The sequence below is a fragment of the Morus notabilis genome, unplaced genomic scaffold (genome assembly GCF_000414095.1).
Source record: "Morus notabilis unplaced genomic scaffold, ASM41409v2 Scaffold114, whole genome shotgun sequence".
Lineage (NCBI taxonomy): Eukaryota > Viridiplantae > Streptophyta > Magnoliopsida > Rosales > Moraceae > Morus > Morus notabilis.
Window position 1 is genome coordinate 593,146 of NW_010359462.1, and position 27,487 is coordinate 620,632.

The 27,487-nt window shown below is 34.1% G+C and overlaps 4 protein-coding genes across 4 annotated transcripts in view; 2 read left to right on the forward strand and 2 right to left on the reverse strand.

The window, feature by feature from the left end:
- Window positions 1-3,423: 3,423 nt before the first annotated feature.
- Window positions 3,424-5,557, reverse strand: LOC21402692 (F-box protein SKIP19). The gene is made up of 3 exons (XM_010094394.2): window positions 5,411-5,557; window positions 5,152-5,354; window positions 3,424-4,186 (listed from the first exon to the last, which is right to left on the reverse strand). The coding sequence occupies exons 1-3, from the start codon at window positions 5,555-5,557 to the stop codon at window positions 3,424-3,426; spliced, it is 1,113 nt and encodes a 370-aa protein (XP_010092696.2).
- A 4,383-nt stretch (window positions 5,558-9,940) lies between these two features.
- LOC21402694 lies at window positions 9,941-11,452 on the forward strand. Its single transcript, XM_010094396.2, is given in 3 exon segments — window positions 9,941-10,164; window positions 10,332-10,658; window positions 10,661-11,452. Coding segments are annotated over 3 exon segments (897 nt in total). The 5' UTR covers window positions 9,941-10,076; the 3' UTR covers window positions 11,143-11,452.
- Window positions 11,453-14,778: 3,326 nt separating this feature from the next.
- On the reverse strand, window positions 14,779-20,941 carry LOC21402696 (protein BREAST CANCER SUSCEPTIBILITY 1 homolog). Its single transcript, XM_010094398.2, has 14 exons — window positions 20,878-20,941; window positions 20,616-20,669; window positions 20,449-20,519; window positions 19,750-19,863; window positions 18,749-19,200; window positions 18,257-18,370; window positions 17,210-18,148; window positions 17,003-17,103; window positions 16,430-16,616; window positions 16,239-16,336; window positions 16,006-16,132; window positions 15,745-15,910; window positions 15,471-15,589; window positions 14,779-15,166 (listed from the first exon to the last, which is right to left on the reverse strand). Exons 1-14 carry the CDS (start codon window positions 20,934-20,936, stop codon window positions 14,816-14,818), a joined length of 2,952 nt encoding a protein of 983 aa, XP_010092700.1. The 5' UTR covers window positions 20,937-20,941; the 3' UTR covers window positions 14,779-14,815.
- Window positions 20,942-26,859: 5,918 nt separating this feature from the next.
- LOC21402697 overlaps window positions 26,860-27,487 on the forward strand; it is a 14,583-nt gene continuing 13,955 nt past the window's right edge. The window contains exon 1 of the mRNA XM_024163162.1: window positions 26,860-27,010. The gene's annotated coding sequence lies outside the window, so the exon portion shown is untranslated. The remainder of the gene's footprint in view (window positions 27,011-27,487) is intronic.

Below are 27,487 nucleotides of genomic sequence, written 5' to 3' on the forward strand. Positions count from 1 at the left end.
ATAGTGTTTGTTGGCGGGAGTCCACACTCCCACCTTAGTGTAACGGTAGACATACTTTTCAATGTCTATCTAGATAACCAATACCCTCACCCTTTTTATTAGAAAAGTATTTTTTACAATACTTACATACCGCACGAATTCCTATTTCACTTGTTTTTGGATTTGGTCGGGACTCCTCTGTGAAATGCTGCCATGCAGGAGAAGTTCGCGGTCTTTTTCTCCTGGTGCATTCTCCAACTTTCTCGGTGTGCACTGAAGCATTATCTACTGGAGCATTTTCTGGTTCAGTGGGAGTGGGGTTGGGAGGCCATCATTTCATCCTCAAAAAATGGATCATCACCAAGCTCAGGAAGAGCAGTGAAATCAAGTAAGTTTGATGCGACCATTTTCTGGAAATTGATTGAACTTAAACTTTGTAAATGAAAGAGCAAGAAAATGAGTGATCGCGAGAAAAAAGCTTAGAATCAAAATCAAAGAGACAAGATGAGAGATAGAATGAGACTGAGATGAGAAGTTGATAGTAAATTGTTGTGTGGGATTTAGGGTGAAATTAAGGGGTATTTATAGGGGATTTTTTTGGGAGTTTTTGGATTATGACCGTTGGGCCCGCGAAGGGCCCAACGATCACAATCTGAACGGGTTGCGGGCCGTTTTACGGGCCTGGGCCGGGCCGAACAAGGGTCGAATCCGGGCTTGGGCCGAACTGAGCTTGGGCAGGGCCATAGACCTTCACAGGCTAGGGCCGGGCTGCGGACCTTCATAGGCTAGGGCCGGGCTAAGAAGCCGAGGCCCAGCCCTAGCCCATCAAACGTGTCGGGCCGGCACGGCCCGTAACAGTACCATACCGGGCCGTGCCGAATCCGGCACTATTATGGGCTGGGCCGGGCCGTCCCCGGCCCATTTGACAACTCTACATTGAGCTTTGTTATAATCTTATTTTGATTATTACTTTCTTTTGGTCTTAATACTGAGATATTTTGTTATATTGAATGATAAAAGAGATTTTTCTTTTTTTTTCATTTTAGGTAAAATATTTCATTTAAAAAATTGATTTGAAGATGTCCTTTTAGAAACTTCGCGTAAGGCCCTAAAACTTTTGAGCCAGCCGTGTAATTATTATATGTCTGAGACGTAATTATCTCTAAGAAATTTTAAAAGCCATTTGCTAATTTTAGTGTGCAGGAACTAAAAGGGTCAAAAATCAAAAGTTTATAGAGTAATTTGTCAAAATTAAAAGTTCATGAATCAAAGTGAGATAGTGCACATAATTCAAGGACTAATAGGATTACCAACCTGACTATTAATGTTAAAATTTAGGGTGAAACTCATTTGTGCCCTCTAAACTTTTTAGATTTTAAATTTTGAAAACTTCCATTTTATCTTTTGAATTATAATTTAGTCTCACTTATACTCTTTTGTTAGAATTTTCATTAAAACTATATGAAAAAAGAGGAGATTAAGTTTGGTAGTGTAGCCCTTTTTTTATGAATTTTGAATATGTTCTTGTTTTATGTGTCTCAATATAAGGGGTGGTTTTTTAATAAAAAAAAAAAGAAAGAAACTTGTATTCGAACAGAAACAAATAAAACCATCATAATAGTATTGTAAGGAAAAAAATAACGTTATTGTGAGGATATTGGCAAATGTTAGGTGTGTTACTTAATCAATGAGAAAATTAATTTCTTTGGGGTTTTAGATATTTTGGGTTGTGAGTATTATGTAAAGGGCAGTTTTATACAAGTCAATAGACTCTTTTGGTTGCCATGAAGGATGAAAAAAAATGCGGATAGGAACACTAATTGTAAGTGGATCTATGAAGGTGGAGCCACACTAAGGAAAAACTTACAAAAGTAAAATAGTGCAACAAGATGTTAATGACAACTGAAAATGGTAAAATTCAAAATGATGATTTATGATTTTGAAGACAAAACATTCAATAAGTTCGTTTCTTACGCCAAGTTTGCTGGGAGCTTGAACTTGACATATGTTTATTCGTATAGAGATATGTTATAATAGAAATCAAGATTCAATACCCGTATATGTGAGTTGAGAAAAATTGAATCAAGGTAGAGATTATAGGATATGTGACTCAAATTGATTTACTGGGCTAAGTTATTATTTTGTGAGTTTGGGTTTCGGTTAAGGTTATGTTGTGGTCCCATGAGAGTTTATGAATGTCTTTTATCTAGGATTTTATGTGGTTACAGAACCATGGAGAAAGGGTGTTACCGTTGAGAAAAATAGAGAAGCAAGAAGAGATAACAATAAAAGGTGTAACGGGTTTTTAGTAGGATAGATATTGAGAGAGTTTGTTGAATGGAATAATACTAGGAACATAGTACTAATTCTTATCCTAACCCTTAAGTTGTCATTCTTTTATTATTAGATACTTAAAAAGTTCTTAGAAAAAAGTAGGATGCTTGAAAAATCATCACATCAATTAAACAATAAAAGATGATACAAGAATGATAATTTTGACAAGAAGTTAGTAAAAAATTGAAATTAGAATTGATATCCTTGTTGTTTTGATTACAAGATGATGTTTCTTTTGTTTGTTTTTCTGTTTTTTTTTTTTTTTCATAAGGTACAACAGAACATTTTGCTTGTGTTGAATGCAAAGCAAACGCATGAAAGGGTATTTCATTGAAAACAATATATATATTTCGTCTTTCTTTTTATTTTTTTTCGTTTGGTATGATAATTCAAACCATGGTGATTCTAATTATGAGTCTGGAATCAGAACTATAATTCATGATTTTAAGTTCAAATCATTATTCTAAAACCATAATTCAAAATCAGGGGTTTGAATCACCTTAAATCAATAAGAGATGTGGTTTTAAAATCATGAGTGATTCTAGTTTAAAACATCACATCAAATTTCAAATCATGATTCAGAATCATCCAGGAAATGTTTGGTTGAATGATTCAAACTATGATTTGAATCATAGTTCATGGTTCGCTACAGTGTTTTCTCTCACAAAAAATACACGTAAATCGAAAATAGTTCTAATCACATGATTCTAATCCATGAACCAAACGTCTGAATCATGATTCAGAATCAGTGTATATTTTGTGAGAGAAAACACTGTAGCGAACCATGAACCATGATTCAAATCATGGTTTGAATCCTTCAACCAAACATCCCCTCAGAATCACTAAAGTATTCTGAATCAGGATCCATAATCATGATTCTAGATCTATCTACCAAACGAATAATATGTATATTCCCCAGTCCACTTGCCAGTCGCCATCTAGCATCCGCAAAACCCAAAACAGACTTCTATTGCAAACAACAATTCGAGTTTCCAAGGTCCGCAGTAAATTCCTACAAAAATATAACTTGCTAGAATGAAGACGAATAAGGAGCGAAATGCACTCCACCCATAGACCCTTTGTTTCCAACTCAAAATGGTCCCAAATTCACTAGAAGTAGTCGGGCCTGGTAAAATCGTCATCCTCAAAGGTGTCAAGCCTGGTAAAATCGTCATCCACAAGGGTGTCAAGCCATCCTGCGATCGAGCCAGAATTATAACAATCACCACCATCATCATTGTCGTCGTCATCGTCATTGTAATCATTGTCATAATCATCACCGCCGTCGTCATTATCATCATCATAATCCTCATCAAAATCAAAGGGGAAACCAAGACCAGAGCCTCTTCGGAAGCAATCCTCAGATGAACTAGAGCGACGCTCATCTTCAGGACCAGTAATAAACCCATAGTCTTTGGTTGGATCATCAGGAAGCCACAAATATTTAACCTGCTCAACACACCTTTTCCACACATTTCCTTTCAAGCAAATATTAAGACATCGGCGCAGGTCAAGTGATTCGAGATGAGGACAACCATCGAGAATAGCTTTTAAGCCTATGTCAATCATTGCATTTCCAATAAGCTGAAGGTGGCGCAATCTGGGCATGTTTTTCCCAATGGCAATCGCTTCGTCACTAAACTCCACCTCCTCTTCAGGATTTATGTGGTCGAACCTAAAAGCTTGCCAGTTCAATTTGAATGTTTTTAATCGAGGGCAAGTGCGCCCAGAAGCTTCGATAGGTTCAGTTGTGAACAAGCAGAGTGTAAGATCAAGCTCCACCAATAACGGCAGTTTTGCAAGGGCTTCAATCAATGCCTCATCAGAAACATAATAGCAGCAAGAAAGTCGAAGTCGTTTGATCTGCTTTGCTCTGTTGCATAAATTTTAGGAATAACAAGACAATCCAAGTTAGCAACAACATAGACAGACTAAATAAATATTTTGGAATCTCTTGAATAGACTTGTTCATTGCTGGAATTTTGAGATTAAAGTTTTAAACATATTTATATGCTTTGAAGCTTGGAAATATAAGTGCTTACAGAATTCTGTAGGAATCTAGAAACGTTTCACGATTTAGAGAAGGACATCTAAGTGACTTGCTCTCTATATCCAAAAATATTAAAGAAAAAAGGACAAAAATTGATCAAGAAAAGAGAAGTGTTTGAGAAACTGTTCTTAGCCAAGTTGTCATCAGACCCATCATTTTGAAACCATGCCATCACAAAGCATTTTCTAAGAGCATGAAAGCCAACATTCAGACAAGATTAGTTAATTCAATAACAAAAAACAAGGGTCAATAAACAAATCAAATTACAGCTAAGCTCATAAAATTCCTCTATTACCCTCCAAAGACAATGCATTTCTACCAGACACTAAATTAGAGGTTATCGTGTATAATAAATGGTGAAGAAATGCGATTGATCTTGATTGTCCTAATACTATAGACATTTTCCATTGATCATGATTCTCGATTGCGGGGACGAGGCAACAAAGCAAGATCCGAGATAAAAATTTAGCTTAGATATAGTTTGGATAGAAGTATTGGAGTGAATTGTACCAAGAGCAAAAGCAGTTTTAAACGCAAAATAATGAATTTGGTTTCAGCCATAGACCATAAGAAGGCACCATGTGCAGAGCTGGCTCCGTGCGGAGCCGGACAGCAGTTCTCTATTGCTAAGCAATTAGAACACACATTTGAATACAAATTGGGACAACAGCTTTTCAAATTTATCAGGGAAATACAAAAATAAAGTTAAAAACTACGACGGAGCAAATGGAAAAATTCGAGATCAACAGACAACATTAGCATATAAAAAAAAACTAGTAATTGAATACCTATCAGTGATGTACTTGAGGAGTTCATCATTTCCGAAATACTCAATGTTGATATCAACCACTCGGCCACGACTACGGGCGACGGCGTTGCGGCACATCTTGTCCAAGTCCAAGTTCGAATCCAGTTCGCCGAGGTTATGCATGTCGACTTTGCGCCACACGAGAGGATCCTTGCAGATTTCGAACCACGACTTGCACACGAACTGAGCCGATGCCAGGGTATACACCGTGATCAGCCAAGACAGAATCGCTGCGTCACCTCCCTCGGCAGTTCCAGCCAGTTGCGCCGTTCGTTCGGCGAATCTCCGCCGCTCTCGTCCTCCTCCTCCGACGACCACTGCGAATCGTCGTCACTCCTTGAGGACTTCTTCGCCGGCGAAGCGTCGATTAAGTGGGAAGAGGCCATTGTCGGACGCTTTGTCAGGAGAAAAATGAAGGATTTGAAATTTGATTTCTTCGTTAGGGTTTCTAGCGGCGGGAAAGAAAAGGAGAAATGGTTTGAAGATTTTTGGAATACAAGCAAAAATGGCTTTTTAAAAGAATATATCTAGCAGTGATTCTAATTTTGTCAATTCCAAAATCTTTGGCAGATGTTTAATTTGAGGGTTCAAAACACTTTAATTTAAATAGTGTGTGTTTGATATGTGAGTTTTGTTATAGTATAAATTCATAATTTTAATTTGATATAGTATTTCTTTTATAAAAAATTTTAAATGTTTAAAAATCATAATTAAGAATCTTAATTTAAACTCATATACTAAACGGGCCTTTAACTCATTAAGTAACATTTTGGCCTTTTTTTTTAATTTTGGCAAAGTGATCCCTTCGATTCTCAAATATTAAATGGTATCACAACAGCAACCGATTACTTATTAGTATCACGGCGAGAATTTGGCTAAAATAACTGAGTAAAAAAGTAAAATTAAGAAAATGACTTTTTAATTTTAATTTTTTTTATTTTATTAAAGGCAAAGATCGAAGGAAGCACCAGAAATGGTCATGGCGAATCCGCAGCCTCCGCCGCAAACATCCATCCACGAGAACGGCGGCGGGAGGCGGACGATTGTCGGCGAGAGGAGAGGCGTCCTCTGCTGCAAAGCTCCGGGAAGGTATCCCCACATGTACGCCACTCTCTGCGTAGCCTCTTTCTCCTCCATTTTCACATCTCCATCGCCATTCATGGCGTCGCTCGAAAATGGAAAGAAATGGCCAAAAAAAAGTAGCAAAAAGGGAGAAAGTGAAATACTTTCTGAGTCTTTCTGGTTCTTCGGCTTCAATGTGTTTAATGGTATTGTTGGGGATTTTCTGTTTGGGAGCTGAGAAATGGGAAAGGACTATTTGGTGGGACTAGAAAGTGTGTCGGAAAGGAGAAATGTGAAGAAATCAAAAAAAATTTCTTTTTTTTTCGTTTTTCTTTCTTATCAGAAAGTCATTTTGCAAATAAAAATTTTTGAATTATCATTTTATGAATAAAGCTTTTCTATTAAATTATTTTTACAAACGCCTCTATCACGGCGGATGTCGCTTGATGTCATAAGAATATATTTACTATTTTAAAATATATAAAAAAAATAACATGACGTAATATTCTCTACAATCATTTTTTTTCGATAGAATAAGTGAATTCAAGTCTTCGGTTTGTGGCATTCCTCTAAAGAGCCTAAAAACATTTAATTAGAAACGAAACCAAAATTTAAAGATCAAAACCGAGTTTATCACTTACTACTCTACCCAAACCTTTTTGGAGCCGTAAATATCAATTGAATACATTGGCTCCTTTCCGCATTGTTTTAAGAGACTCCTCTTAATTTTTTTTAAGAAGTTACAGAAGATTTAGGTATTTAGGCCTCGTTTACTTTGTGGATTCGAGTTTTTAATTTAAGTTGAAATGTAACATTTTCTGAGAGTTTTTTACTGTAGCAGAAAAAATTAGATGTGACATTATCTGATAACTTTTTAATGTAGAAACCTAAAACTAAAAACTCGAATCGGTAAAATGAACGAGATCTTAGTAAATATTACTTTGTCCAATAATTTTTAAAAATTATTGTCAAACAACAGAATTTAAAAAGCAGGTCATGGGTTGTTTTTACACAGCTACTTCTTCTGTTATTATTCAAATTTACTAAAAGAACCTTAATAATAAAATTTAATTATCTATTTACCTACTTTATTTTTGCATACCAAATTAAAAAATATTTATTTAAAATTTTTTATTTGAAACTTAAAATATCTTATAAATATACTATGTTAAATTTTACTCAAATATTTTTTTACAATTATCAAAATGTTTAAATATAACAACAATAAATGATAATTTAACAATTTTTTATAAAATTTTAAATCATAAATTAAATATATTTTTTTTAATATTTTGGTGTAAAAATATTATGAATGTTGACCTTAAAAATAGAAATGAAACTAAGCATGAATATGCATGTTAACTCCACAACAATTTTATACATAATTTATCAAACATCTAAATTTCTCATTATAACATTCACAACAGTTTTGAAAAGAAAATTTTCTAAATACCTACATGTTTCTAGTTACAATAACTTTTAACCAAACAGTTCAATAAGAGTAAAAATTATTTACAACATAGCAATGCTAAACTGACACTTTATTTTGTAGCATTTATAAGTGCTTCTTTCGTAAATACTAAGGAAGCAAATGATATATAGTTGTCAACTATTATTACGTAGGTTTCTATAAATTTAAAAAAAAAAAAAAAAAAAAAAAAAAAAAAAAAAAAAAAAAAAAAAAAAAAAAAAAACACTATACTATTACATGGGTGGAGTAATTATCGCTAAGGTTATTTGGTCTCGTCCCTTTGTCCTTGAATGTAAGACCCCAATGTATCTAAATCACGTTTGTTTTGTGTATTTATTTTTTATTCTAAATCATGATTCACAATTTTTTACAGTATTTTCTCTTATAAAAAATACACATAAAATAAGAATAATTTTAAATTATAATTATAAACACATGAACTAAACATCCACTTAAACATCTCCCATTTGATGGGTGGGTAAATTGAGTGAAACATCTTTCCACAACAAAGTCCAACATACATTTACAACGCACCACGGCAATAGAAATATGGATGAAAAACTTCAGTTTTTCGGAGGTTATAATTTATTTTTACTTTTTTTTTATTAAAATTATTGTAGTACTCTTTTTATAGTGAAATATATTTTTAGTGCCCTGTATTTTTTATAATAGTAAAACAATATCTCGACATCTTTAAAAACAGTTTTTTAGAGCTTGTTCTTTTTGAGTGAAAAACTCAAAAAAATGCAACTCGAGTTACAACTTTATTCGAGTTCATGTTCTTTTAAGTTTAAACTCGAGTTCAAACTCGAGTTTAGGACTAAAACTCGAGTTCAAGTTTTCCCTTAAACTCGAGTTCATAAACTCGAACTCAAATTAATGAACAATATTTTTTCTATTCTTAAAAATGCTATAACTTTTTCGTTTGATTCTGATTGAGATAATTTTTTTTCTATGCGTTGACAACGAAAAGACGAATAAAATCTGACCCATATACTCTATTAAAATTTTTCATCAGCATTGAGTTTTTATTAAAATACTATCTAAATACAAATTCAAGTTTTGACTCACTCAAAAAGATTCTTATCTCAAACCATAACTCAAATGTACACAACCAAACACAAACTCAAGTTACAAGTTATAACTTAAATTCAACTCAAGAATTATACTCAAGTTAAACTCTAAAAGAACAAGCTCTTAGTATCTTGAAGTTAATTTTTAAGACATAATGTACAAACTATCATTCTTATTAATTAAATAGAAATTACTATTTTGTTAAAATTAAATATAGTTTAAAACATCAAAATATTTAAAAGAAAGCAACAAAATAAAAATGTTCATGATTTTTTTCTAGATATATTTGTTTGGTAAATTAAATAGATGGACACTAAAGTCATTTTATGTCTCAAAATCGACTTGAAGATACCAAAAAGGCATTTTTAAAAACGTTGAGATACCGTTTTAATATTATAAAAAACACAGAGTAACATGTTTAACTGTACTACAGGATATCAAAATAATTTTATTTTATTTTATTTTTTTGAAAATGAGATGACCCAAACATATGATATCCTTTGCAAATACTTGCCAATCGGTTTTTTGGGGCGTTTCGTTGCCCCCTCTCTCTTTTTTTTTTTTTTTTAGCTTTTAAGTTTTTTTTTTCCTTTTTCTTTTTCTCCAGTATCTTTTTCAGTGTATCTTTTAACTTTTGATATTTATATATTTTAAATACATCTCTTTTACAGTTATTTAAAATATTTATTTTTATTACTCTATTAAATTAATTTATTCTTAGTGTGTCTCTGTATAAATTGATTTTAATAAATTTCAGTTTCAGTTTCAAAATATTTTGAATAAATTATTTTCTTAAGTTTTTTTTTTTTTGTCTTTTTTTTCATGTTTTCACTTTAGATCTTTTTTTCGGTTTTATTTTTATTTTTACTATTATTTTTTAAGATAATTTATATACCTGTTGTTTTAAATGAATCACCCGGCAGGAACGCGCATGCTTTAACTAGTAATATATAGACATCTATAGCCACTTCGTTGAACGAAAGTCAAAACAGAAAACAGCCATACAACAAGTCAAACCATCACCAATAATTGCGCCTGATTACAACCAAGAACCAACCAACCATCCATCTGTTCCAGAAAGAGCGAATGGCCAATAAAAAAATCTCAATAACTAGAGAAAAGAAAGAAAGATCTCTAACTCACTAATAGATTATGTAAAAAAGCCAAAAAAAAAAAAAAAAAAAAGTTTCAGAATAAAAATTGATCCACCATTGTTAGATATCTATTAGATCAAGGATATCCTAGATCTTTTCATACTTTTCTTGTTTCTCTCCTGAAAATCCATTTTCCCGGAAAACATGAGTGGGCTCCGAGCATTTTCATCTCCTGAGTTATTACCTCCTGAAAAGAATCAAATCGAACGACCCGGAGATCATAGTCTTGAAGGTATTTGATCATAAATTGTCCCTCATTTTCCTTTTCCTTTCATTTTGACTAGTCATTTTGATATGAATCTTTCTTGTACTTTTGGCTCCAAAGAAGCATAACAGAAATACTTATTGGCCATTCTAGCATTTGTACATTCTTGGTTGTTTGTTTGTTTGTTTGTTTAGGAATTGCTACAAATGTTAAGTTGCTATTGAAAATAATCCAAGACCACAACGAGGCGTGCACAAGAGATGTTGTTGATGAAAGGAAGGCTCAGAGAGTGGCTGGGATGATGAGCATAATTGAAAATATCAAGACCCGGATTCAGGAATCTCAGACAGTTGGTAGAAGAGCAGAGCTAAGGAGATGCAATACAGATCTAAGGGCCAATGCTCCGAGAGACAAAAAGGCGCATGAACCGATAACCGATGAGAATGAGAAGCTACGAAGACAGCTCAGCGCAAGCTTAGCAGCAAGAAAGAGCCTAGAGATAATGTGCACCAGCTTAGGGAAACGGAGCTCTCTAGGAAAGTCCAAGAATTGAATGGATTGGAGGAGCTCGTAGGGGATCTCAGGGTGCAAAACGACATGTTGTTGGGGAAGGTGAAGGCTTGTGCCGCAGAGCACAAGGAGAAGAAAGAGACCGGCGTAGGAAACTCAGCTCTCCAAGAGAGAAACAAGGCTCTTTCGGAGCAACTACTGAAATCCCTTGACGGGTATCGGTCGTTGAAGAGAAAGCTCAAGGATTCACAAGAGGAGAACGTGAAAGCCAACAAAATATTGGAGGAAATGGAAGTGGAACTTCGAGCTGGCCTTGGCAGAATAAATAGATTGAAGGAAAGCATGGATAATGTCAATTTCAATGAGGCGATTTCGGATTTGGAGCATTTGTTTCATTCTTTCAACTTGAATATATCCAAACATAGGCAGAAGAAAAGTGAGTCTCCCAAGAGCAAAAGCGAGACCAAAGTCAGTAAGGCTTCTGTTCTCGCATGAGAAGAAAAGGGTATCACTTTGGGGTGGTCACTTTTTGTGTAGATATATAATTCTCACATTCTGTTCTTGCATCTTTGGAAATATTCGGAAGTGGGAAACATGTTGTGATGTGTGTCATAAAAGTTGAAGTGGAATAGTGAAGCCTTCACGTTGGTTGTTCATGCGCAATTTGACTTGCATAGGCCTACAGATAAACCACCCTGGCCCTACAATGTTGTATAATTCCAAATTTTCTTCTTCTTTCTATGCTTTTATTTGGAAGTAGGAGCTGATAATGATAGGAAGGCAAGGTGTTACTTTTGCAAGTCTACATAGAAAATCTTACAAGAAACAAGTTTAACAGAGTATTCTGTAGCAAGGCATGAAAAATACCGAATCGGTAGAACACAATTTTACACAATTAGATCACATCAAAATCCTATCAGTTTTTTTAATAAAAAATATATATATATGATAATTTATCAAAACTTACGAAGACCTATGTTCAAAACTATGCCCTGCTGTTAAGCTATTTTGATTACCCTACCACAAAATTCTAATCAACTGATGGAAAACTGACTGCTATAATCCGGCTTGCCCACTAAGGCTCATGGACAACTATAGCTCTCTCTTTCTAACAGCTTGATGACAAATCTTTTTTGGGTCAAATATCTACGCTACAGCTAGCCCGGATGGGTTGCATAACTTTAATTTTACTTTATTAGGAAAAAAACAAAGAAAGAAAAAATTAATATTACTAGAAGGAAAATTCAAATTTTGGAAATCATGCCTTTTGGCAAACACAAGCTACCTTCATCACGTTAGATACTAGACTCCTTTTGGCAGGAAATAAAACAATCATGATAAAATTTGCCACTTCAGCTTCTAGTCCAAAATAGCTGTTGTTACGGAAGAGGGGGAATATGTGTGTGTACTTATATACACATATATATACACACATAAGGAATTAATAAAAACAAAGAAGCGATTCTCCCAATAGTGGGATCATTCAACTTACGTTGCTTAAATAAAGACTATGAAGTGACGCCGCTTTTTAACTACATTATAATGCCTTGTTAAGAGTGAATGTTGCTTAGCTTATCATTGTTCCTTTCGTACTTTTTATCACAAGGATGAATCTTCAAAAATTCTCAGAGTTTTCTGATAAGATTAGGTTAGTAATTAGTAATTAATATAATAAGTGGTTAGTGGTTTGTAATTAGGATTGGTTTGTTATATTTGTTAAGTAGTTAGTAGTTAGTTAGGCCTTGGGATTTGTGAGTGGATTAAAAGATAATGAGTATAAATAGAACGGAGATAGAATAAGGGAGCATTATTCAGTTTGTGAAACTTCTGAGAGAAGATAGTTTAGAGAGAGCAAGGGATCTCTCGAATATCCTCATATCTCTTTCTATAACTCAATTTCCACCATTGATATTAATTAAAGCTCTGCTATTAGCATTTCTCTTTCCGATTTGTCATTTTCAATTGATTGTTTGGATTGGAGCTTATCAAATTGGTATCATAGCACTTTCTTGGGTATAGAAATAGCTAGAACGTGTGGATGTTGGCAGCGATTAGAAATGCCAATGTTCTCAGGAAAGTATCCAGATTCTTGGATCGTAAAAGTGGAAGAATATCAACAAAAAAATCAATTTTCAAAACGTGAAAAGATTTGGTTTGTAGAGGAATTCATGGAAGATGAGGCACTAGATTGGTTTCAGTGGGAGGATAGAAGACGACCATTTGTTTGTTGGAGTGAATTCAAGATGAATTTGCTTCAACGCTTCAAACCAACACAAAGATTGCTTTCAGAAACGAATATGAAGGTTTGGCCACAGAACGTAGGAATGATTTCAGATCTTCATGTTTCTGGCGTTGGCTCGTCACAACCAGATTTGGAACGTCAAAACCGACGAACGACCTTAGAGAAAACGCAAAGATATCTGGAATCGCGTGAGGTTGACGGCACTCCAAGCAATTTTTCACGGTCTGGTGCGATATCGCTCAGATCTGAGTCAATCGGCATCAATCTGAGGGCGAATGATGATCGAAAGCTGGGGAAGGAGGCAGATCTTCCCAGAGAAAAGGCTAGGGTTTTTAGACTTGGAGATGTTGGCCAGAATCGTGTGGACCGCACAAGGAAGGGCAGATCAGACTGCCGAAGGGGAAGGTGGCTGAACACGAGGAGAACCCGTGCAGCGGAGGGGTCGATCTCGACCAAAATTGACCCAATCTGCAATGGGACCAGCAGATCGACGTCGATTGGGGCTTGGGAAGCCCAGATCTACAACGGGGAGGGCTGATCGACACCGGATTTGGCCTGGGTGGTGCTCAGGGTTGGCGGGAGTTACGATTCAACCATAATCTTTTGGATTCACGACCTGGAGGTCAGATCGGTGGGGAGCGGAGCCGTGGAGTGCAAATTAGCGATGGGCTAGAGCTGAACTACGACCAGAGGCCGCGCGGAGGAGAACCGGTGGAAGGTGCGCCGACAAACGTGGAAAGGCATAGAGAGGGGCTTGTCTGGCTGCGCGATTTGGAGTGGGAAGCCATGCTCGATCTAAGCCCATCTGGCGCTCATCGGGTCAAAGAATTAGACCCGAATTTGGCTGGGTCTTGCGATTCTAGTGTGGGCAGAGTCACATTGGGCTTGGTTGGTCCTAATTCATGCATAATAAGTTTAATAGGGATATTCAGCGTGAGTTCCAACAAGATTTGGGCTGAGTTCTGAAATTCCGGCCGGATTTGGACTGGGTGCCATGATTCTGACGCAATTGGGGCTAATTTCCGCACAATTAAGGCTGGGCTTCGTGATTATGGTGCGATTGGGGCATATTCCGGCGAGCTAAGTGTTGGGTTTACCTTTCCAAGGCTCTCTATTTTTGGGTTAATTAGCATTGAGTTGGGTTCTTTGAAAGTTACTGCTACCTTTGACGTTCCAAGGTTCATGTGCATTGAAATGGGAAGAAGATGGCATCATTCAAGTGCAATTACCTGATCAACACCTTGAGGACAAGATGTCTTAAGGAGGGGAGTAATGATAGGATTATATTAACAATTAGTAATCAATATAATAAGTGATTAGTTATTTGTGATTAAGGTTGGTTTGTTATGTTTATTAAGTAGTTAATAGTTAGTTAGGCCTTGAGATTAGTGAGTGGATTAAGAAATAATAAGTACAAATAAAATGAAGGTAGAATAAAGGAGCATTATTATGTGAAACTTCTGAGAGAAAATAGTTTAAAGAGAACAAGAAATCTCTCGAATATCTCCATATCTCTCTCTATAATTCAATTTCCACCGTTGATATTAATCAAAGCTCCGTTAGCATTTCTCTTTCTGATGTCATTTTCAATTGATTGTTTGGATTGGAGCTTATCATTTTCCTTGGGCTGTTTTCTTTTCTTTGAGCTAGTTTGTCCCTAGTTTATAGCCTGTAGGCTGTAGTTGTACTGTTTCAGTTAATGTGCTGTTTTCGGTTGGTTTTGTTCCCATCTTTCTGTTTTGCTATATAGTTGCTTTCATGTAACGATTTACATATTAAAGAGAAGGAAAATGCGCATCTCTAAAATATCATATTTTCATACGAACGATATTTAACCATGATTATACCTCTGAGAAATAGTTTCAAAAGCTGATTTAAAATATGCCCTGAATCGTGTACAAAGTTATGTATATATAACGTGCATAGTTATTCAGCAAGACTTTGTAACTTGCTGGCAGCAATGGAGTTCAAAACCCATGAATTGCTTACTACTTTGGCACCAGATGAACTTGCTAGAGCCTCTGCATCAGACCGCTTACGGTTGACTATCAAAATCCTCTTGGTGGGGTCAGATTGATCAGATAGCTCAAGGCTGTAAATAACAAAAGTCTCGGTAGTGGTAGAACCGGATGGCAAGCCTTTCCCATAACCCGAAACAGGCTTTCTATGCAGAACAGTTCCTCCAGCAGCAGTAATGAGGTCTTGTAGATAGCCCTTGTATGAAGGTAAAAATTCTCCCATAAAGTAGAACTTAAACCCATCAAATAGCTTTGATTGCTGCATATGAAAGAGATCATAGGTAAAGAACACAAGCAACAGGAATGTGCTCGTGCAAATTCACGTTCTCATCATCTTATAAAAGTATATTCTTATCCAATAATATCAACAAAGTCAAACTGATACAACTTGACGATATTCAGTATATTAGAAATAATGCAAATGCTGACTTTTAGACTGCTTTAGAAACCTCATTGGCAAAAATATGTAGGGAATGGGAAACAAGTAATAGAAAAGAAACTTTAAGGACACAATTAATATTCTCAAGTTTCACTAAAATAGTAAAAGACCACGCGGAACCAACCTTGTTTTGGACCCGGAGTCTTCCTAGTCGGGGGCCATCCCTGATTCCATGAGTGTCAACAGTAATTTCAAAACACTCCTCATCAACTAGTTTCGTTGCTTCCATGCAAGCATTGATCCCTAATTAAAAAAGGGAGAGAGAAATTAAAGGTAATGAGCTGCAATAAATACGTGTATGAACGCAAAATATATACAAGATATCAGACTTTTGTTCTCTTTCAAATATAATCCAATTTGATATTGAAAAACGTTGTAATAAGAAAATCCAGGGTTACATTTCATGCTTAATATCCACTTCCCATCCAAGATCCCCATTAAAACTTTGAGGGTTCTTTTGCATGCTCCACTTTCATCTGTTGATGCAATAACATGAGTGACATTTGATTCCCACTTCTTGGACACTGTAACTCCAGAAATTCTCTCAAATTCAGAAACTATTTCCTGTAGTGCCAAAAAAAAAAAAAAAAAAAAAAAAGGCTTCTCACATTTTCCACATCCAAGAGATGGAACTGAAGAATTACAAGCAGCGTATTTACCTGCTCTGAATTTGTGAGAGCTGAACAACAGAGAACTAATTTCCTAAAGGATCCACGAGAACTCCAATTAGGGGAGGTTACAAGATCATGCTTAACAGCAACACTATTTTCTTGAACAGAAGGTGACCTAGAAATGGAGAAATAAGATAGACACAAATGAGAACATTAATTCAGTAGGAATTTTTGAGTCTGCTGAGTAAGTTATTAGAACTTTGACGAGGAGATCTATTCACCTTTTTAAGTTGCATTTTCTCTTTCTTGGTTGGGATTCAGAACATTCATTAGGAAGCTTCGAAGAGGAATGAAGGGGGCATAACATGAGAAAGTTTTCCTAAGTAAACCAAAATTAGAGTAATATTAATCTCTAGAAAAGGGTGAAACAGTCAATGAACTTTGGAATTTGGATAGATCATCTAACACATACTGTATCCCATCTACATTGAGGCGTCAACTTGGCACAAGGAATATGAAAACTCTTCCGGCAACTCTTATCATAACATCCAAGGGCAGCACCTTTAAGTCCACAGCAACTACATTTGATTCTTCGACTTCTAGCTAATTCAGCTTCAAGATTCATGGCAACATCTTCTTCAAAGTACACATTGGGTGCCCTTCACATATTTTTGGCACTTAATTAGCCTAAAGACAGTTGCAAACATTGGACACAAAGAAAAGCTTAGATTTCCAAACCAACCCCTCCTATTATTTATGTCAAATTCAAAATACTACATATTCACAAAAGATAATGACCCCGTTATAAAATTGCAAGACCCCATTAGTACACATCTAAATTACTTGCAGTAATCTTCCCTGTCAAAAAGACACTTGTATTGGATTATCCCATCATGAACACCCAAAATGCTTGCAGACTTCTTTAGCAGTAACAGACAAATTCAATGAGAGAACTTAACATACTCACATATCAAAGTTAGAAAGCATGTCAAACACACCAATATGATAAGAAAATATATTTTTTTCTCAACAAAGGTATGCTTACCATTCAGTGCAATTCTTGTGTGAATGAATAACCTTCGATTGCCCATTATAGTCTGCAGCAACGGGTTTGCCCTTGTAATAGTGAACCATTTCTCCAGAAGCCTGTAATTTTGTTTTCACAATTTGAGCGCAGATTCAAATACATTAGTATATACATAAGGGAGTGGATATCACATGACAAAGAAAACGGCATCAACAGAACTAATACCTCAGTGTCTTCTGATGAAAGACAAAAAGCACACTGAATTTTACTAGGGGTGTTCCCACATCTCTGCAATACCATATTATTAGTCAGGGAGGGTAGTTTCTTCACTATTGGTGGATCATCCAAGCTTCCAACGTCCAGATTGCTTTGAATATGTCTAGTGGTTTGAACTTCCTTTGCATGAATATCGTTAACAGGACCAGCTTGAATGTCACCACCTATTTCATCCTTTGAGTTGACACTGCAAGAAATTTTGGATTTTCCTCTACTCCTCAATCGAACATTAGTAGACTTGGATTTTCTGGAAGGCCTGCTGGGTTTTGCCCTAGTATCAGAAGCTTTGTCCGTATTAACCAGAGGGACAAATAAAGCAGATAACTGAGCTATAGTGTCCTTTTGGGTTGAGTTTTTCCTTTTAGATACTTCTTCAGAATCATTTTGCATAGTATCTGACCTTTGCTCTTTTGTGCTCACTGCGTGCTGTGTCTGGTTCTGGACATGAATCTCATTGCAGTTTTTTCCATCCTTCTTCAAGGCCAAGTCTTCATTGCATCTTTTCTTTTTTCCAAAGGAAGCAGGCAACTCAATTGTCATATCTTTGTTACCCTCATCTGAAGCTTCAGCTCTGCCACAGGGAGCATGAACTTTCTTACTTCTTTTGCGAGTCTTAAACATGTCTTGAGATTTCTCATTTGAGTCTACATTGGTTCCAGGGACTGGATTAGCACTTTTCAAAGGACATGTGATTCCAACCTTTGCCTCCCGACCTCTTTTCTTAGATTTCTTAACACCTGTTTGATCATTAGCATTGATGGCTCCACGAGGAGAAATGTCAGGCAACTCAACGGTATATCTATCATCTTGTCTAATATTCATAGATATAACATTTCCCTCAGGCACTGCTTTGCCTTCAGCTACATCAAATTCATCAGTATCAGAGACCTGCATTTTGATTTGACTCAAAATTTGATGACTTCACACTAATGGAAACTAAACGAGAGTACAAGACAATTTAAATTGGAGATTAAAAAAACAAGTCGTAATTTATACCTGCATCTTAAAGGGACTTGAACAGAGTTCAGGGGAGCAAGCTCTTTGTGTCCATTCAAACATTTCACTATCAAACATATCAGCACCACTGGAGGATTTACCAAGCTCCTTTCCCTGCATGAGATAAGCAAAATGATAAGACAAAGATAATCGTACTATCTAAAATTACTGCAATAAATTTCTTACTTCACATTACTCACAGCTATCATAAGATCCTAACTTCAAAAATATGACCAAATGAAAAACCTGGCTGGCTGAGATTGTATTGCAGGAATATAAAGTGAGATATTTAAAGCTGTGAAAACCTTCATAAAATCTGTTTCATTTCTCTTTTAAAATTTAAAACAAAATTTAAGAAAATTTTAGTAACAAAATTTAAAACAAGCAGATGACTTTTCTTTGTACACGTAACAAGTATGACGATTACCTTCCAAGTCAAATAAACAACAGCATCTATGATTCTTTGACACTAACAAAGTACTTTATACTCACTTCTGGGGTCAATCTAGGTGTATTTTCATCATCCGAGTCCTTGATATCACTGAAAGTAGGAGCATTTGGAAGTGGCATGTCAATGAATGCATTTGTATCAGTCTCCTGACTTAAATTTTCCATGTTTTCTTCATCTCTCAACCAAAAGAAAGGCAAAAGTCTTGGTCCTCCCTTCTCATCAGTAAGAGGATGCTTCTTTAGAATTTTTATGCTCTTTTCAGATAACTTATCAACAGTTGCACCCAAGTCACCTTCAGACTGTGAATGTGGTACCTGAACCCTCTTCTTGGCTGGAAATGAAGGTTTTTCTTGAAAAGAAGACGAACTTTTCAGATTGGAGTTACATTTTTCTCTTGACCCTAGTTCTCTGAAGGAATCCTGCTTCTCAACAAAAATTTGACCAGAATCTCGTCTGTCATTAATGTTGCAACCTTCCACATGCTCTTTTCCGTCTGTTATAAGGCAAAGGAAAACGCATAAGAACCACCTATGGCTTCTGCATTTAAAAATAAAAAACAACAAAATGGATACAGCTAAACATGAGTTTAAGAAAAAATGTCAGATACAAAAAAGTAGCTCTGGCGTGAGTTTGTTAGACTTGTACCCTTGTACAGTAAAGAGATGTCATTACTAGTATTAACATATGGAAAATACCTTCTCAAAATAAGCATCCCTTGCAATCTTATAAGTCGTTCTACAATGAAGTGTAGAGGACGGTGTTTTAAAAATTCATGCAATGAAGAAACAAATAGAATAACTTGGAGCATGCAATTAAGAATGCATAATGTAAGAAGCAAAGTTAAGATTGTAATATGATAGACAAAACAAATGGTTCTTGTGGTGATGGAAACTTTACAAAAAATGAATTAAAGAGTTTTTTTGCACTGAGGTAGAAGTTCAAGGCTTCAAGCCCTAATAATTTCTGAGATTACCCTAAATAACCACCGTTCCTTCATGTTTTTTTGCATATCCGCATGCCAAATCCATGTATAGCTAGATACCTGATAATTTAGTTGGGGGTGCATTCTGAGTTACAAATATATTCACTCCTGAAGAAATCTCCATACTCTTGTAGATGCCAACCAAGTTATCCATGTGAGGAGCAGGGCGAACTTCTGCCGCAAAAATTTGTAGGCACCAAACATAATTAGAAAACAAAGTCAACCAGTTATAAAGCAACTCTAAAATCACTGCTTATCAGTTCTTCGGAACTACCCTAATACTGAAAATTTTGAATTTTAAGCTGTAATTGCCCTCAATATATTGTTGTGCACATTATTTGCATTGCAAAAGAGTGAAGTAGCATACAAACTATTGCGGGAAGTATTATGCGGATGAGATGAATGGAAAGAAAGAGAGAGAGAGAAGGAAGTATTGCTCATAAGTCTTTGTTAGATTAAAACATTAGTGTGTGTCAATCTGAAACACAATTTTCAATCCTCAATTCTTGTTGCATTAAAAAATACAGTCCATAACCAAATTCCATTGCAACAGTTCAACCTCAACATATCATTAATTTTGCTTCCCCTTTTCTTTTCATTTTTATCACCATCATCTCCAATTCTTTGGAAATGCACTGCTAGATATGTGGTTTTTTTCCCTTTACAGCTAAAAATAAACTGCTTTATTTTTATAATGAAATCCATGAAAATATCCATAGCATGATGATTAAGAATTCATGTCTCAGTAGAAAAGCATACCTCTACGACGATACGGAACTTTACAGACCGGGCAATTGGAACCCGATTTCATCGATTTCACAATACAAGAACTGAAAACGTAATAAATAGCTAATCTTAGTTTTCTATCTACAGTTTGAATCAAAAGAAGAAATCCATGAAATCTATTCAGGAGGAAAGAGCCCTACTTGCAGAAAACATGGTTGCAATTCAGTGAAACTGCGGAGTTCAGAAGGCTCAAGCTGCCAAAACCAAAATCAAACGAATTCACCTCATTAATCCCAAAGAAAAATTTTCGAAAACCTAAAACAGAGCGACAAATAAGGCTGACACAAAAAAAAAAAGCCCAGAAAACTTTTGCGCTAGATCTCCAATTTTATCGAAGGTATACGTACATATATATATATATATAATATATATATATATATAGAGAGAGAGAGAGAGAGGTACCAAATGGGGCACTTGAGTTCTCTGCCCATTCTCTCAAGGTGGTTCGGATCTCCCACCATTTTTGTTTTTCTTTCTGTTCTGTGTTTAGAGAGAGAGATATATATTCTATGGGAATGGCAGATCTCGGGACCAAGAAGAAGAAGAAGAGAGTTTTCATTTTTTTGGTTCTTTTTTTGAATTTAAAGCGGCCCAAATTTTCTAACGCGCGTAAACTTTCAGAATTTTGAAAATGGCGGGTTTGGAGACTCTAACAACGGGGGGGGGGGGGGTCCCGGGGGGGGATTGCTTTTTGAATGGAGGGCCATGATTTCCCCGCGCAATCACAACTGCAGTTTCATTTTTTTAGGGTTCTTAGCAGTGTTGCCCTCCCAAACGTTTCCACTTTTGACAATTTGCCCCAGACAACTAATTTTGGCATTTTACCTCCTCAACTTTTTAAATTGTTACAGTGTTCCCGGTTTTGTTAATTTTACCTTTATTGGCTATACCCCACAACTTATCACATTTGCCTTCGTATAAATCATACAAATTCAAATGCGTTCATATAAATCATACAGGTTCTATTGAGTTTGTTGAATGTATAGATTTTTTGATATTATTTAATTCAATTATATATGTAAATGCATTATTTTAGATAATCCTCATCTTTTACATTTAATATTTGTTTTCAATTTGGTAACTCTAATGAGTTTTGTAGTGCTGCGTAAATTCTTCCTGTAGTTATGAAATATAAATTGATAAGTGCACTGTTATTTGTCACCTAAATATATTACGCCTTTACAGAATACTATCATTATCAAGCCCAACTATAGTATTTGAAGTGCCCAAGCAAAAAATATTCCGTAAGACTATAAAAGCTATAGCTCAATTTAAATACTGCTATTTCTATCTCGTAACAGGCAATAAGAGTTTGATTTGTTATAAAATATTCTAATAGACTTATTAGGTCAGCTTTGACTTAAAAATTAGATGGTGTTTTTGTTATTCATTAGACATAAGGTAAACTCCTTACTTTAAGTTTGCTTTGGACTAGAGACGTAAGATTAAGGGAAATAGTAGAAAATAAGTCAATATGAAAAGCTTAAAAAAAAATATAAGATAATTTTTAGTTATAGAAATTAATAGGTCATAACTTATTAAGTTATGGTTCATAATCAGATAAGTTATGAACAAACATGTCAAGTTATGGTTCATAACCAGACAAGTTATGAATAATTATGGACAATACCTTGTCAAGTTATGGACAAAAATAGTAATTTGACCTATTTATTAACTTATGTAAACTATTGGTCTATTAATTTTAATGCATCTCAAGTCTTGGCCTATTTTTCTCTTTCTCCCTAAGATTAAATATCCATAAAGTGGAGTTCAATCTATTAACAATGGTTCAAACTCTGAAAATTAATAATTTTAGTTGTAATGAGTTTAGTGTTTTATTGTTAGATATATCTAACTTATTTTTTTTTCATAAAATAATGTGTCTCATCTTTTTAACTTATTTAGCTCTTAATATAGATGATGAGTTCATTTGATTGGAGTAATCTACCAACCTAAAGAGATTGTTATTGTACATTTAACTTATTGTAGGTGTTTTCGTTTACGAAACAAGTTATTAATTTACGAAGCAAGTTATTCGTTTATGAAGCAAGTTATTCGTTTATGAAGAGCATCAATCAGATGACAATGTAGAAGAAAATCAAGTTTTACTATCACAAGAAATGGATGAAGTATGAGACTAAATTGCGGCAAGTTTAATGAGTATGATTTAATTCTTTTAATGCATCTACCAGTTTTTGAACGTGGAATGTATATTTTTGTTGTATATGTTGATTACTCACTAATTCTTATTTTTATTGTAACTATATTGTGAACGAAGAAATGAAAAAAAAGAATTAAGTATCATAAATTTATTGTTAGAAAACTCAGACTCATAGCATTATGTTCCTTTTTTAAGTTAAACAAATATTTTTAAATACTATAAATAATTATATATATTTAAGTTTCATATAATGCCTATTTTGATCATTTTAATTACCCACAGTAATTTAACTTCACAATTTACCAAACGTTATTGTATTAATTTTGAAACAGTACAGCTACTATAATTATAGTTTACTAAACACTATGTTACTTTTTATAACAGCTGTTTATTCTTTCAACATAATTAAAATTAATTTTTTTTAAATCTACAGTACTATCAAATTACAGTGTGTTGAGGGTTGTCAAATAGGTGATGAGAGATTAGGGGAACGCATGCGACGGCGTGTGAACTGTGATGAGTGCTGAGAGGTTGACGGAGGAATGAGGATCATATGCTGTGTTGAGCGAGTAGGCTGAGGGGCGTAGGCGACAGTGGGCAATAAGGTTGAGACTTGAGAGGTCAACGTCCAACGGGATTTTTCCACTTTCTTTTTTAGGGACATTTTTCATTTGATTATTGAATTTTTATAAATTTGTTTATTTTCATTTTTTCTTTATTTTATTTTTATTAAGTTAATGTTCGATATAATATTTAATACGCATCATGAGGGCAGTTGTATTTTAAAAATATAACTCAAATGACTACTTTTGTACCAATTTCAAAAACAAAAGGGACATTTTAGGAGCTGTTTTTTTACCGTTGAGTTAGGTGATTTGAGTGTAAATTTTGAGTTATAATTTAAGTTGAAGTTGTAACTTGAGTTTGTGTTTGGTTGTGTACATTTGAGTTATGGTTTGAGATAAGAATATTTTTAAATTTGTGTTTGAGTGAGTCAAAACTTAAATTTGTATTTAGATAGTATTTTAATAAAAACTCAGTGCTGATGAAAAATTTTAATAGGGTATATGGGTGGGGTTTTATTCTTCTTTTCATTGTCAACGCATAGAAAAAAAAGCATCTCAATCAGAATTAAAACGAAACAGTTATAGCATTTTTAAGAATAAAAAAAATATTGTTATTAATTTGAGTTTAAATTTCTGAATTCGAGTTGAATGGGAAACTTAAACTCGAGTTTTAGTCTTAAACTCGAGTTCAAACTTAAAAAAACACGAACTTAAATAAAATTGTAACTCGAGTTATTTTTTTTAAGTTCTTAACTCAAGAATGGGGCTGCCGAACAGCCCACATTTAAATATAATTAGAGGGACAAGCGTGGTATTTCATTAGAACACATAATACTTAAAGATATTTAGGATATCTTCCTTTTTAGGAAAAGAAAAAGGATATACCTTCACATGGGTCAGCATCGTGGGTTGTCAAATATTGATATGTCGAACTTACAATGTTCTTAAGATGAAAAGGCATTATCTTGCGTCACTAGAGATCGTTGTTAGTGACGAGCGATGTGTGGTCCTTGCGTGATACGAACATGAGATTCTGGTCTTAGTTTTCCTTAGCATTTGTGACCAAGATCACTAAGAGGTTGTTTGGTTGGGGGATTCGTCCCCTTATTCGAATCATGGTTCGTGGTTCACTACAGTATTTTTTCTCACAAAAAATACACGTAAATCGAAAATGATTCTAATCACATGGTTCTAATTTATGAACTAAACGTCTCCTAAAGTTGATATAGGTGCACCACTTCTTATTGGACTTCCTCACCACGTCTAGGTTACTATCCATCTTAGGTAGTGAGCGTATTTCATCAATCCCTTTTTTATTATTTGTTTGTCAACCTCATCCTTCAAAGCCTCATGCCTTTCAACATTCATCGCTCTCCTCTTTTATACCTTTTCTAAGTACAATTAGTGTGACAGTTATCAATTCAAGGTGAATAATATTATACCAAGTAGAGTTGTAAGTCGTTACAAAGATCTCGTGCTATTGAAATTGTAGATAAACCCTAAATATTTTACATTGCAGATATAAAGTTTGTGCATTTTAATTTATTAATGGCATATTATAATTATTTATTGTTATATTTGAGTGTAATTATTACAATTAGGAGCAAATACTAATTATTTCTTTAATGATATATGTGAAACGTTTATATGTTGAAGATATAATGATAAAAGACATGGCGTAATTTATAATCCAAAGTTAGTAGATAAATTTGGTTACTTTATTTTGCTAGGAGTATGAAGTTGTTTTTCAGGAGTGAAATACTTCATCCGGATAGTAACAATGGGGATTACAAAATAGAGACACATGTGTATTTAAAATACATTAAACATTCTAATTCTTATAATTTTGTTAAGAAAATAATTTTACTTTATTATTAGCTGAACATTTATGGACTAACCATAACAAAAGAAAGACGAAAAAAATAAAGCATTGAAAAAGAAAAAAAAGGCAAATTATCATCTGTAAAATAGAATCTAACAATACCTAAAAGAGTAAAAGCTCTTACCTCTACTTACTTTTTTTTTTGTGATTTTTTTTTTTACATTTTAATTTTTTGTGTGTGTTTTTTTTTAAATATATTGTTCTTCACTTTACTCCTTTTAGAGTAACTTTTTTTGCATGTGTTTCTATTTATTTTTGGTTGGATAAAATAAATTTTTTTCAAATATGTCTCTACTTAATTTTGTTTTGTCAATTGCTATATTTACACATATTTCCTTTACAATAAATAAAAACCTTAAATGGTTGTATAATAATGAATTTCAGTGAATAATAAACTCTTTAAGTATATCTAGTAATACGTACGAACATGTTATAAACTAAGTGGGAGATAAATAGCGTTAAAAAAAACATAAAGAAGAGTCGAACATGAAAATGAAGACCCAAGTGAAAGATACTATAGTAGATTAAAGAATGAAAAGAAAATGAAAAGAAAAGTAAAGTAAAAGAAAAAAAAAAGGGAGAAAAGTGTCAAGAAAATTATTAAAAGGAAATAAAGTAAAAAGAAAAAGAAAAGGAAAGAAAAAAAAAGGAGCACCACGTTTTGGATCAAGATTACAACCAAAAGGAACAGTGAGCCGTTTATTGACTCTTTTATTACAGCCAAGATCAAAGATTACTCGCCATCCACATCTGTACCTGGCCAGACATCCTGAACTAAACGTTTTCTTTACTATCAATATTTATATTCCAATAATTTTCCTCTAAGTTCTAAACTCTATCTTGAAAGTTAAAAAAGAAAGCAATGTTTTTTTGTTTTTTTTTTTTTTCCAGAAAAAAAACGCTTTAATTAATTTTCCTCTTTAATTTCCTGTGTATTCTACTTTAGTTTCCTTCTCTTGGATTTGTTGGACTAGTTGGAATCACTTCGGAAACACTCAAGATGTACGTGCCCCCCATTATAGTGTTGATCTCAATTAATTCATTATTGATTCCCACCGAAAGTAATTGTACGGAGAAGCATGTTATTGTTTGAATCACACGGCCCTGTTCATTTTGCCGATTCGAGTTTAGAATTCGAGTTTTGCTACAGTAAAAAGCTCTAAAAAATAGTCACATCTAACTTTTTTACTACAGTAAAAAACTCTCACACAAAATCACATCTCAACTCAAATTATAAACTCGAATCAGCGAAGTGAACGGATCAACTCATCACCTTCAACAAAATTATTTCTACACGGGGAATTTTACAACCTAGGGTATTTTATAATTAGAAATTATAAATAGTGATGAAGCCGAAAATATTTGTCGGATAACTAATTATCACAGCTACAACAAGAAATAAAGCATACTATTGTTTTTTTTTTTTTTTTTTTTTTTTTTTTTTTTTTTTTTTTTTTTATGATAAAGAGTGCATACCATTGCTTGGATCATGTGTATATGTTGATATGATTTAGAATAAGATATTAATATACTTTTCTCATATTGATACATTAGAGATGTCTCTTGTCCAAGACAATTTTTGCATGTAGAGTAATAAATTATCGTGCTTTTTCTCGTCAGCACTAAGAAATAATTAAGCTCCACGAACCAGCTGGAGCTGATGTGATATGCTCTATCACTATGCATATATAAGGTCGGTGCAAGGGGGCTACAAAGCAACACTGTTTTTTTTTTTTTTTTTTTTTTTTTTTTTTTTTTTTTTTTTTTCCCTTATTTTCTGCAAGCTATTCGAATGAATAATTAAATTCCACAGCTTTTAGCCAAAAGAAAAAAAAAAAAAATCACAAGTGCTTAGATCGCAAGCTCAAAATCAGAAGGATATAATAGCAAGTGTTCTGGGAGTTTTGACAGCTTTCTCAAGACTTGGTAAGCAGCTACAAATGTGTGATGAAATTAAGTTTGGTATTCTTTTTCATGTTCCCCCTTCATCAAACTATATTATAATTTTTATGCTTATAATTTTTTATGCTTTTTGATAAATCTTTTGTTTTTTTTTTTTGGAAGAATAAATTGATCACATATATCATATATAGTTGAAAAAAATGCGACACTAGTATTCACATATAATTTTGTGGAATTTGGTCTAAAACTATTTTATTGAAAAAGAAATATATGCAGTTAGGACCACCGTTACATATCTATGAAAATTGATCACATATATCATCATATATAGTTTTTGTTTTTTCCCGACCTCTTGAACCTTTCAGATATTAGTTACTACGTATTTTATTTAATCTTGCTATATAGTTGACAATATATATGGCGGGGATTTGTTTCAATTTAGCCCTTAATTAAGGTAAGGAATGAAGGTTGAAAATCCCACAATTTTCACATGGAGGATAG

Excerpts from the sequence above, each read along its gene's own strand:
- LOC21402692 (XM_010094394.2), bottom strand. The coding sequence starts at position 5,557 with ATGGCCTCTTCCCACTTAATCGACGCTTCGCCGGCGAAGAAGTCCTCA. Across the intron at positions 5,355-5,410 it reads GGCTGGAACTGCCGAGGGAG|TTCGTGTGCAAGTCGTGGTT; the intron begins GTGACGCAGCGA and ends GCATCGGCTCAG. Across the intron at positions 4,187-5,151 it reads CTCAAGTACATCACTGATAG|AGCAAAGCAGATCAAACGAC; the intron begins GTATTCAATTAC and ends TTTATGCAACAG.
- LOC21402696 (XM_010094398.2), bottom strand. The coding sequence starts at position 20,936 with ATGGTGGGAGATCCGAACCACCTTGAGAGAATGGGCAGAGAACTCAAG. Across the intron at positions 18,149-18,256 it reads CAAGTCCCTTTAAGATGCAG|GTCTCTGATACTGATGAATT; the intron begins GTATAAATTACG and ends ATCAAAATGCAG. Across the intron at positions 16,133-16,238 it reads AGAAAATGCAACTTAAAAAG|GTCACCTTCTGTTCAAGAAA; the intron begins GTGAATAGATCT and ends CTCCATTTCTAG.